Here is a 12,537-nt window from a genome sequence, read left to right as displayed (position 1 = left end):
CTCACCAAGGGCACCTTGATTAGCACAGGTGATTAGCAACTGACTATTGGAGCATGAGCACTGAACTTAGAAAGCATTCTCCTAATCCCAGGACTGCTTCTTACTTTGTGTCCTTAGGCAAATTATTTTACCTCTCCAAGACTCCTTCTTGCTATCTGGAAAATGAGGATAAAAATAGTGCCTACTTCATTTGGAGCTTTTGACTGTTAGTGAGATAATATATGTTAAATATAGCACAATGAAGAGCACATAATAAGCACTCAAGAGCTGGTAACTGCTATTATTGTTGTTGTTAGTCCTTCTTACCCCATGCTTGTAGGGAGAGAGTCAGGTGGAATCAGCAAACTGTTTTCTAGCTTAGGGTACTCAACGTTTCCACTTCTTCTCCTATGCATGATTTCTTCCTTGACCACCCAAAGTTTTTCCCCTGGGGTTTTTTTGTGGGGTGTCAAAACCCAAAGTAATGCTCAGAGGCACCAGGTGCTTTCATTGTCTCAATCTTTTCCCATTTCTCAAAAGTTCTGCTGCTCAGGTCACTCTCTGCAGAACCTGATTGTATGGGATTCCATAGGACCGTGTCTTTGAGCTGTTCCTGCATAAAGGAGAACTACCCATGCTAGCTGCCTCAGAGAGGCATTGTAAACCCTTAGTAACTGTTTGCTGAATTGCACTGGATTGGGTTTGGTGCCAGCCATGGCTGTATATTTTACGTAGTGCCCTACCATAAAACCTTTATTTGATGTGTGCATTGTGAGCTCAGAGGCCAGCTTGAACTGGAACCTCAGGAAGGACAATTTCCCCTCTGTGAATCTTGATTTTTTTTTCAATATGTTCTCAAGATTCCAGTTCTTCTATCTCTGAAAACAAAAGAAATAATATTTGCGGGGGGGGGGGCGTGGTAAGAAGGTGTACTGATTAAGAAAGTAGCCTCTGAGGTCAACTTGGATTAAGTATTTCTTGGATTATGTATTGTTTCCATCAATTAGTAGTTCAGTTTTAAGTCTTCTAAGCCTGTTTTCTCATCTGTAAAGTGGGGATAGTATTGTACTTGCCTCATGTACCTGTATGGTATGAGGATTGAATGCGATGATACACAGAAAGACATAGTTTTCAACCCACAGTATGTCCCCAGGACAGTATAGCTGTCATGGCTGGTTTTACTGTGTTCATGTTGGCAGGACAGCAATGGGGTCAAGAAGCCATGGGGGGCACTCTTGGCAAGACTCTGAGGCTTTCCTTTGTTCATCTTTGAGCAACCTGAACATCTACCCCTGAGGCACCCAAAGTGGCTTCCTTTACCCAGGAACGTACAGGCGGGGAAAGGGGTTCACTGACCTCTTCACGAGTTTGAGGAAAATAACTCGTCATCTGAGAGGTGAACCTTTTCTTTCCCAATGGGATCTTCTCAGGGAAAGGAACCAAGAGGGTAAAGTGCCCTTGCTGTCATTGCTTCTGGAGGTCCTAGGGCCTGGCCCTTCTATTTGTCCCATGGAAGAGAAATCTGGGGCTCAGGCTCAAGGATGAGCTTCTACCTGGAGCTGGCTGGGCTGGGCTGGGCTGGGGCCACATCCTGCTTTGCTCCTCCAGCCCCCAGCAAGACTTTCCCTCCAGAGGAAGAGGGCCTCATTAGCTTATCCTTGGGTGGGGTTTCCCAAAGCCAAGTGTTTAAAGGCAAATCATTGTTCTAAAGTTCCGCTAAGTTTTAATGACCACCCTTCTGAGAACTCCTCCAAGAACTAAGTGAGATTTTTAAAACCCAAGGATATCCAAAGGCAATTAAAAGAAATATCTGAGTGAGTCTCAATTTGAGACACTCTCGGTACAGTCTTGGGTGAAGAAAAGGTAGATGGGACCCAGGCCCTAGCCCCATTCTTTTCATTGTGAACTGGCAAAATGCTTTCATAGTGGCCTGATCTTATGCCTGTAAGATGAGGTTGACACAGTCTGGTCCCCAGAAAGAACCCTGGTCTAGGAAATCAGGCAATTTTGTCTCTTCCATTCTTAGCTCATCAGACCCTATCCCACTCTTTTCTATCTGAGGTCTCGGTTCTCTCTGTGAAACACACAAGGCTGGGAATTAGACTTCCTCGCAGTTCCGGGGCTGTGTGTGGGTTAGTGGGCTGATGAGGGCTGAGGCAGAGGTGTGTGATGAGGAGGAGAATAGCCAGAGTGTATAGGAAGGTTGGCCACATCAGATCAGGCCTCACCAAAGTCCCCACAAACAAAATAGACACTCTCCTAGCAGTCATCAGGGACTCTACTATGTCCTCTGTTCTCTCCTTAAGCCAGGCAACATAGGTCATCATCTGGGGTCTATTTTACCTAATCTGTCTGTGGCTCAGCTCTTCTTAAGACAGCCCATTCCGGGGCACCTGGGTGGCTCAGTCGGTTGAGTGTCCGACTTCGGCTCAGGTCATGATCTTACAGTTCGTGAGTTTGAGCCCTGCGTCAGGCTCTGTGCTGACAGCTCAGAGCCTGGAGCCTGCTTCAGATTCTATGTCTCCCTCTCTCTGCCCCTTCCTTGCTCATGCTTTGTCCCTCTCTGTCTCTCGAAAATGAATGAACATTAAAAAAAAATATATTTAAGACAGCCCATTCCAGCCATCCAATCAGCATGACCGTGGGTGGTGGTAAGGAAGGTTCCCAGGAAAAGGTCAGTTAGGGGCTGAGGAGCACCCACAAGTGGCATTGTGGAAGAGCTTTCTACCCTTTCTATCCTGATGGTCAATCCTAGGCCCCTTCCAACTCCAGTTCAATTTGGGAAACATTTAATGAGCCCTCACCTACATGCCAGCCCTCACTGTGCTGAGGGTGAGGTGGGCCTGGGTGGGGCTTGTGAATGGACAGCTCCGTCTTCAAAGTGCTCAGAGTCCTTAGGGTGCCTAGCTGTCTCAGTCAGTAGAGAATGTGACTCTTGACCTCTGGGTTGTAAGTTCGAGCCCCACCTTGGGGGTAGAGATTCTCAAAATGCTCACAGTCTCACCATCCAGATGTTTTATTTCCAGTGACTACACCTCCACATGCTCCCTATCTCTGGGTTTGCCAGCAAGTGACTAGGTCCACCAGGTCTTGCTTGGCTTGCGAGGAAGGGACCAATTCAACCTGTTTGTTTCTTTAGCATCTAGAATGAATTATCGCAGCAATGGTGCTGTTTCCCATGCCCTCCACACCCTTTCCCTCAGCGCCCCCCTGTCCTCCTTTGAGCACTCTCTGCTCTCCCCTATACCCCACTCTGAAGCTCTGATCCCTCCAGCCTGGTGGCCCAAAACCCACACTTCTCACTTCACAGACCCCAGCAGAGGCTAACTGGGTATGAGGCCCAGTCCCTGCCCACAAGTGTTTACAAGCTGGTTGATAAGGGCTCTCTCAGACATCATTGATGAGCCGGTCGATACTGTTAGGAAGACACACTTAAGGGCTTTCCCTACCCAGGCCCCAGTGAGTGCCCCTGATCAGGCCTGTGAGTTCATGGTAGAGGGAGGAGGTGGTAATAATCACTTTGGATACCTCATCAAGGAGCTGGCACTAGAAGTCAAGGCTGAGTCCTGACATCAGCTGTGTATTTAATTTACATGAATTCAAGTGTATATTTCTATCTAAAATAGTGAGAGAAAAATAGACATTTAAAAAGTGTCAGGGATTCTGCCTGCTATTCCAGTCTATGTTCCAGTCCATCAGACCCCATGGGTTGCTTGTGGGACAGCCATCAACTTGTCCCCTTCTTTCTTGCTGGCCAAGATCCTGTTTTGTTCCTTTGTTCATCCTCCAAATGGCTGTGTACTCAGAGAAGGCTGACCCAGGGGAGGCCTGACCCAGGGTAAATCTTGATTAATTAGCTCCAGGCCAATTTTGATGATTCCATTTACTTTTTCCACAATTGGTTTAGAAATAGACTAATGCTACATTTTTGACCAGTGAGACTTTGGGTGTGTGGGGAGGGTGCTTTTATGGAAGTATATTTACTCCTCCCTTTTCCTGCCTCTGGATGTTTTCATGACACATGGAACTGCTGTGTCCATCTTGGGACCATGGAAAAAAGTCAAGAGAATTGCAGAGAGGTCACACTGGGGCCATGAGACCATGAGGCCATGGAGCCATTTAATCCACCAACCACCTCTGGTGCCACACTACCTTGAGACTTCTTTATCCATGAGTCACTCAATCCTCTATTCTTGAAGCATGTATTAAATAGGCTTTTTGTTTACCTGTAGCCAAAAACAACCCCAGTGTGAGGATGACAAGGCAGTTGTTAATCTGCTGTCCCACAGATAGTTTCTCCTTCTATCCATCAGGCTGTGCATCTCCAAACCCTGAGAAACTCTACAGTTTCCAGATCTGTATTTTTTTGTACAACATGATCCTTAGCACAAGTCAATGGCATCATCTGGTACTTAACAAAGGAAATGGACTGTTCCAACGCTGGCACAAAAAGTGGCTCTGTTGGGTTTTCTGAAGTATGGTGCTATTTTGGACAGTATGGGAGATTTAAGGAATTTTCAAGAGCAGTTTTGACTGTGAAAGATGAGGTCTTTTGTCTTCAGAACATGAATCCTTCAATGAGATGCAACTAACCTGTGAAATAAGCACTGGGCGTAATGGAAACAGGGTGGCTCCGAAAAAGTAGAAAGTATGATCATTATAGCCTAGTGGTGGAGACAAAATTTAAATGGCAGAATTGATTTAGAGAATGGAACACATATTTATCTAAAGAACTATGATGGGAACTGGAAGTTGATGGTGAAGGCAAGTCTGGAAGGGCTCCTTCCTCTCCTAAGGCCGGGCTAGGTTATGCTACTGTAATAAACGGCCCCCAATCCCATGGCTTAAAACAGTATAAGTTTAGTTCTCATTCATCCTACGTGGCCGCTGTGGATTGGCTGTGTCTCTGCTTTGCGTTATCCTCACTCTGGGACTTGGGCTAACAGAATTGCACTACCTCGAACATTACCATTCACCATGCTGGAGGAGAGTCCTGCAACAGCGATTACACACCTCAGCCTAGAAGTGGGAGATGTGCTGCTGCCCACCACACTCATCAGCTGGAACTAGTCACATGACCACCAGCTCTGAGGAGGCCAGGAAGTGAAGTTCTGTTACGTGTCCACAAGAGGAAAGAACTGGAAATATTTGGTGAGCAGCACCGATGACCCACTTTGTCCAAGATCTATCTAAAATCTATGTGGATAGATGAGCTGGAGCAAAGTTCCATTCTCGTGCATGTTTGGGTCCATATTGACTTGTCTTTCTTTCTTACCCTGCTTTCACCTAGCAACACACAGTGGTTCCAGGGGGTCTAGGTATGGCCAGCGCCTTCCCATACAGTGCTACCCTCTCCCTCTTGGTCTCTTATTTTTATTTTTACTTTTATTTATTTTTTAGTACTAACCAGAATCAGAAATAAGGAAGTCACTCAGGGTTCTCACCTGTGCCATTGGCTGCTTCCCCAACAAGCCTTCTTAGCTGCTTGTCCTCTTCTTTGTTTCGTCTAGTCTTATCTCCTTTTGTTCAAACACAAAAGCCATGTTGTCTACAGGTTACTATACTCAAGCCCTCATGGCTACCCTGCTACCAGCCCAAATCTCTCAGCTTGCAGATCCTCATGTGTGGCCTTGGCTTCTCCATCCAGACCCTGAGCTCAGCCTCCTTCCTTCTGCTTGCGCTGCCCTGTCAACTGCACATGTGCTGTTCCCAACAGAAATCAAAGAGGGGCTGTGCAGTTAGTGGAGTGCATCCTATGAATTGAGATCAGAGATGTGGGCTTTAGGAAACTGGATGCTTGGGCTAATGGATTTCTTCATATGACTGTGCAGCTAGGTGAGAAGATGTGTAAAAAGCAACAACTAGTTGTCTGAATTTTACTTATTCCTGAAAGATCTTTATAAAACTGTCCCTGGGACACCTGGGTATCTCAGATGTTTAAGCATTGAACTCTCGATTTAAGCTCGGGTCATGATCCCAGCATCATGGGATTGAACCCCATGTCAGTCTCTGTGCTGAGCATGGAGCCTGCTTAAGATTATCTCTCTCTCTTCCTCTGCCCTTCTTCTCTGCTTGCTCTCTCTCTCTCTCTCTCTCTCTCTCTCTCTCTCTCTCAAATATTTAAAAAAAAGAAAGTAGACTGTATAGAAATGTAATATGTAAAATAGTATATATGTGTGCGTATATATATTTATTAATTATCGAAATTCTTAGGTCAAATTCTTTGTAGAGGTTCTTCTGAAATCAGAGGTGATTGTGCCTACAAAACTGACTAATAATAGAAATACATCAGTCTGGAATGTCTTGTCTGTTGCAGTTATACATCTGACCTTTTAAATGTTTGTGCTATTGTTATAAACATTGGCCTTAGTTGAGTGGAAATTCGTCTCAGGAACTTGGGCAGGAAAGCATATGTTGACAGTCATTGATAAAATCGTAGAGTGGAAGGATCTCAAACAAGCATTCTAGGCTATCCCCCTGCCTATTTGTGGTGCAACGCATTTACACGTTGGTGGTATGGAAATCACCACTGTGGAAATAGAAGTGGCATTTTCACATGTATAAGCATCCTCCTGTAAAGAAGTGTTGGTCACTTTGCTTCTCCAAGTCCTCAGGTAGAGAAGGTCTGCTGCCCTTTGGTGTTCAAATAAAATTTGAACTCTGTCTTGTATATGCAGGTCTAATACCCTGTCCCAGATTCTTATCATCATATCCTCCTCAGATTTCACTTTTGCAGGGAGCTCCCAGGTGCACATGGCCACTCTCTTCCCTCCACCCTGAAGTCCTCATTCTATTTCCACCAAACAGCACCAACACAAGACAATTGTGTAGAACAGCTCTCCACTCAAGGTATGAGACTGAGGGGACTTATGTCATGCCACAGCATGATAAGTAATTTAAAATTGATGTTTAAACATCATGGTTCCCCAACGTCCTTTTTATCACCCTTGGAAATTTCTTACTGTCGATTCTTGTCCCAGCTTCTTTCAAGTTCTCTCCTTCTTCTAAATGGATATCTTCCTTTTACTCCTACTTCCATGATGTGGGATCCATCATACCCAAATGATCCATAAAATTTCTTTTTCTCCAAGACTCAGTTTTCTCCCTGGAAGGAATTTTGCCCCTAGCTTTTAAATTAACATTTTCCTCTTTTCACAACTTATTGTTAGGATTAATAACACTTTTAATTAAAATGTTAGGTCTATTTTCTCTTACTCTTGCCATGAAATGATAGGTTATCTAATTTTAACTGTTTTCTTGGAGTGTTTGGCTGGCTTAGTTGGTAGAGCATGTGACTCTTAATCTCAGGTAGCAAGTTCAAGCCCCACGTTGGGTGTAGAGCTTACTTTAGGGAGAAAAATGGATGTTTTCTTTATTGGAGGCTAAAATTTTGAGAATACATATATATTTAAGTTTCATGTCTCTTTCCTATGGCCATATATCCTTTAATAAAAATTGTTTTGCCTACAAAAGGATTATAGCAGAGAAAAGATTCTTCCCAACATGGGAAAGATATGGGAATTGGAGGTGCCTGGCTGGCTCAGGTAGTAAAGCATACAACTCTTGATCTCAGGGTTGTGAGTTCAAGCCTCACATTGGATATACAGCTTTCTCTCTCTCTCTCTCTCTCTCTCTCTCTCTCTCTCTCGATACAGAAATACAGAAATCAATACTTGTAAATGAAATTTCTATACAACAAAGGAATTACTTTTGCATAAAGATGAAAGTGCTCTAGACAAAATGAATTTCATTTATAACTTTGGTTATATATTATATCTATTAGCTACTATTACAATAATGCTGCTTGACAAATCAGCCTCAAACTCAATAGCTTTTATTGTCATGCATGTGTAGCTGGGCTAGGTGTTGGCTGATTAAGACTTGGCTTAGCTTAGCTCCAAGTGTAGATAGGGTCCAATTCTGCTCCTCATGACTCTCAGTCCCTTGCAGGTCAACTGGGGCATGTCTTTCTCTTGCTATAGCAGAAATGCAAGAGGGAAAGCATCACCATCAAGCGTATTTTAAACCTTTGCTTTCATTATGTGCACTAGCATCCCACTGGCCAGAGTAAACATCAGTGGGACAGGGAAGAAAATTTCTCCCACAGTGGGAAAGGAGGGGAATGAATATTTGCTGAAATGATAATTCAAAATATTCTGTGAAGTAAATATCATATAATTGTCCATCATGCCCAACATCTGTGTCTCTCTGCCAGCCAGATCCAACAGGTGCCAACAGTGGCTTAAACCAAGAGGGGCTATTAGTCTGTTGAATGCAAGGGGTGTCAGGGAAATAATCCACTCATGTGGGAGCAAAGATTGCTCTCCCAAAAACATGCATTTAAGAAAAAGCTAGCAACCTCTTTGTAGCAGTTTCTCTAGAGGAAACTGTAGGGCAGCTCACCAAACTGACCCAGTTTCTACATCCTAGTCAGAAACTATTTGCACCTTGCAATAAATTGAGTGCATGGATCTTGAGTAATCCATTGTGCATATGTCCTGTAAAATGAGGCTCTCAAGGATCCAGAATATAAAATAATGCAATTGATGCTAATATATTAAAATTTAATTAATCACATATTAGTTTCTTAAAAGTGTCATGAAAAAATCATTCCTGTTCCCATTTGTCCAATTGGTTGGTCTTTACAAAAATGCTGAAAGTATAACAGTCTTTCTTGTACATGTCTTTGGTTTCTTGATTGAGCACAGAAGCTGGCAAAGTATATCTTCTTAAAGAATTATTATATTGGGTGCCTGGGTGGCTCAGTCAGTTGAGTGTCCGACACTGGCTTAGGTCATGATCTTGCAGTTCATGAGTTCGAGCACCGCATCAGGTTCTCTGCTGTCAGTGCAGAGCCCACTTCAGATCCTCTGTCTCCCTTCCATTCTCTCCCAGGGAGAGCTATGCCCCTCCCTCACTTGCACTCCTCTTTCTCTCTCTCTCTTAAAAATAAATATTTAAAAAAATTTATTAAAAAATTATATCATTTTTATTGCATTAATATAAATTGACACAAAAATCATTATAATACTATACATAAAAATATATGGACTCCTATAATGAATATTTTATGTAACCCCACCTTGCTTAAGAAATCATTCCCCACAACCACACAATTTGTTTGATAATAACACTATTGAGAAAATTATGGTGATGGCACAATTATTACATTATACATTGTTGGTGGTATCGTAAAATTGACATCACTGTTTTACAAGGCAATATGGGAACATGTGCCATTAGCCTTAACAGTATGCATACATTTTGCATAGGAGTCCTTTTGAAGGATATTATTCATAAGAAGAAAAGCATTTAGACAAAGTATTCATTTTAGCATTATCTATACTGATGAAAAATTAGAAATGACCTAAATATACAACATTTTAGAAATAGCTATGGAATTAATGGTATACCAACTCAGTGGGTAATTATAGAACCGGTTAAACTGGAAATTTGAATATTGCCTAGCAAAATGTTTTTTTATTGTGCTAAAATGTATATAACACATTGTAACCATTTCTAAGTATATGGTTCTGTGCGTTAAATACATTCACAAAGTGGTACAACCATCATCACTATCCATCTGGTAAAATACATCTTATGGGCCAAATCTGGCCCAGTGCCTGTTTTTGTAAATAAAGTTTTATTGGAACTCAGCCATGCCCATTTGTTTATATGTTGGCTGTTGACTGATGTCAGTTGGCTGTTTATGTGTTGTCCATTTTGCTCTGTAGTGGCAGCTTGAGAAGTTGCAACAGAAATGGCAAGACCACAAAGCCTAAAATGTTTACTATGTGGCACAAAAAATGTTTGCCAGTCCTGATTTAACATAATGCTAGATAATTGAAATTTTGGAATTTGGGCTATTCACACAGGTTTGGAATGAATATTGTCCTTGAGTTACCCTTAGGCAAAATTACTTCTTAAGGAAATCGACAACGTAAGCAAATATTACGCAGCCAATTTTAACCTGTTTAAGAAAACAATCTTTTTAATACTTTAGGCTGTGAGCATTCATATCCCAGCAGGCAGTTATTATACCAATTATAAAATTTGTATCTACTCGTTAAAGTAGACCCTTAAAAACTTTACTAAGCATTACTTTTTAGCTTTTAGGAAGATGACTCTTGGAGTGCCTGGGTGGCTCAGTCTATTAAGTGACCGACTCTTGATCTAGGCTCAGGTCATGATCTCACGGTTGATGGGATTGAGGCCTATGTCAAGCTCTGTGCTGACAGCATAGAGCCTGTTTGGGATTCTCTCCCTCTTTCTTTTTGTGCCTCCCCAACCCCCAAAATAAATAAATCAACTTAAAAATAATAAAAAATGAAAGACTTTTAAAAAAAGATAACTTTATCTGCAATAAATCTGTTTTTAAAAATATACTTGTCATTACTTCAAACTTTTCCCTAATATAGACCATTCCACCTGATTCACACACATAATTGCATCTGAATTGGTGTAGTTAGGCTATATTGCATTCATGGGTATTTCTAAATACCAACCCCTGATCTCCTTTTTGAAGTGAAGAGAGCAAAACCTTGTATCTTGTCATGTGTCTACGCTTGGAGATCATCTGGAAGCTTAAGGAAAAAGGAACACTAACATTTATCAAGACTTGGGGAGAAAACATATAGATTTTAAAAGAGGGGAGGTGGATGGGGGATGGGCTAAATGGGTGATGGGTGTTAAGGAGGGTGTTTGTTGGGATGAGCACTGGGTGTTATATGTAAGTGATGAATCACTGGGTTCTACTCCTGAAAACCAATAATACACTGTATGTGAACTTACTTGAATTTAAATTAAAAAATAAAATAAAAGTGAGTATAAACTTTCGGTCATCTCCAGTATGTGTATGGAATCTAGGGCAGTGAATAATCCGGAGTCAGTTCTATTGGGTGTTGAATTAGATTCAGATGTGTGTGTTTCTGTGTCCTGGGATTCACGTTAAGCCCCCAGTAAGACCTCAGTATGAGGTCTGGATTCTGGAAGAGTTCATTCCAACTTCTTCTCACTCTGGACTGAGGGTAGAACTGTCTATAAGATACAGAATTTGAACAGTGGACTCCAAAGTTGGAGATCAGATAAACAGAAAGGAGCTACTGATTGGCCCCTTTGGGAAGTACACTTTCCCAGTAACTGCCCAGCAGGTTAACTGTGTGGTGCGACATCAGTTTCCTTTATAACACACACAGGATAGGAATGTGCAAAATGTCAGTTAGGTGTCTATCCATGCCAGCTGAATGCGCGTGACTCAAATGGCATTTGTTTTGTTTTGTTTTGTTTTCAGGGGTCGGGTGGGAAAGTGTGCTGCTAAAGGGAGACGAGGCAGCCTCAGATGCCACAGAAACATCCAGTGCAGACATGACTATCAAGGTAAGAGATGCTTTCTCTAGTTGGGTTCTCAAAGGGCATCTCCAGAGGAAAATGAGCCTATGGAAGACTTCTAGGGGCAAAATGAGCACTGCCTCTCAATGCTGCTGGGGTTGTCTCTCTATTCACTGGAGCCTCAGTGAGTCAGCCAGACATAAGATTTTCTGAAATTTGGCATCTGGATTAGGAAGCCACCTGAAAGCTAGAATCCAACACGTGAATTCCAGTAGGCTTGTTTCAGGGTCTCTACTGAATATGTACATGTAGGTTGTCTACAAGTGGTAACCCCATGGGCACAGTGGAACAAATCTGAACATTCAGAGCTGAGAACCCGGGCCCCACTGTGCATGGTGAAGAAAGGTCAGAGAGGCATAAAGTAGCTTTGATCTTGAGTCAAGATTTCCAGTGATGTCAGCGGGAAGGCAGCACATGGCCCACTCCAGCTGGAACACTAATGGCCAAAAGTTTACAAAATGAGTCATCTGGCAATCAACCTAATTATCACTGTTCAAATTAAATGCATAAATTTATAATCATTGCCTAGATTGAAGAATCCATAGCAAAGTGTATCAGACTCAACCACTTGCCCTCTATTACTAGATTAGACACAAAAGAATGGTTCCTCCTTCTTAAAATTCTGTTTATATTTCAGTTAACAGAGGCTGGGAGTAGGAGGCTTTCTAACATTTTTGCTTGAATGACTAGAATTTAAGTATATGCCACATGTGAATTTTTCTTTGAAAAACAAAAAGTACTATCTACCCCCCCCCCACCTTTTTAAAGTAAGCTCTAAGCCCAATATGGGGCTTGAACTCACAACCCCCCAAGATTGAATGTCACCTCCTCCATGAACTGAGCCAGCCAGGTACCCCAAGTGGTGTCCCTTTTTATATTGAGATATCCCTAGAGATATTTCACTCCTGGATTTATCAGTAGAGATTGTGCAAAAGAACATACAGGATGAATTTATTCAAGCTTTCCTTTGTAATGTGAAGGCTGGACTTAAATTATCTGTGTTAAAAATGTTAGAGAAAGCAAACAAAAATGCCACAGTGAAATTAAATGAAAGATGGGGTAATCACCTGCTTGGTCAAAAGAGTCAACTAATCTAAACAATTTAACTATCCAGTACTGAAAGTTCATTTTCTTATAATTATGTTATTATGTTTAGCAGAATTAGCAAGA

At 42.1% G+C, this 12,537-nt stretch overlaps 1 protein-coding gene across 11 annotated transcripts in view; it reads left to right on the top strand.

The window, feature by feature from the left end:
• PALM2AKAP2 (PALM2 and AKAP2 fusion) overlaps positions 1-12,537 on the top strand; it is a 504,955-nt gene that overhangs the window by 363,600 nt on the left and 128,818 nt on the right. For all 11 annotated transcript variants that reach the window (XM_053204813.1, XM_027034800.2, XM_027034804.2 and 8 more), the window contains one exon: positions 11,270-11,355. In XM_053204813.1, the coding sequence (XP_053060788.1) occupies positions 11,270-11,355 (86 nt within the window). The remainder of the gene's footprint in view (positions 1-11,269; positions 11,356-12,537) is intronic.

Source organism: Acinonyx jubatus, chromosome D4 (assembly GCF_027475565.1).
Source record: "Acinonyx jubatus isolate Ajub_Pintada_27869175 chromosome D4, VMU_Ajub_asm_v1.0, whole genome shotgun sequence".
NCBI classification, from domain to species: domain Eukaryota; kingdom Metazoa; phylum Chordata; class Mammalia; order Carnivora; family Felidae; genus Acinonyx; species Acinonyx jubatus.
The sequence above is the reverse complement of the archived record's forward strand: the minus strand, read 5'-3'. Positions and strand labels throughout refer to the sequence as shown.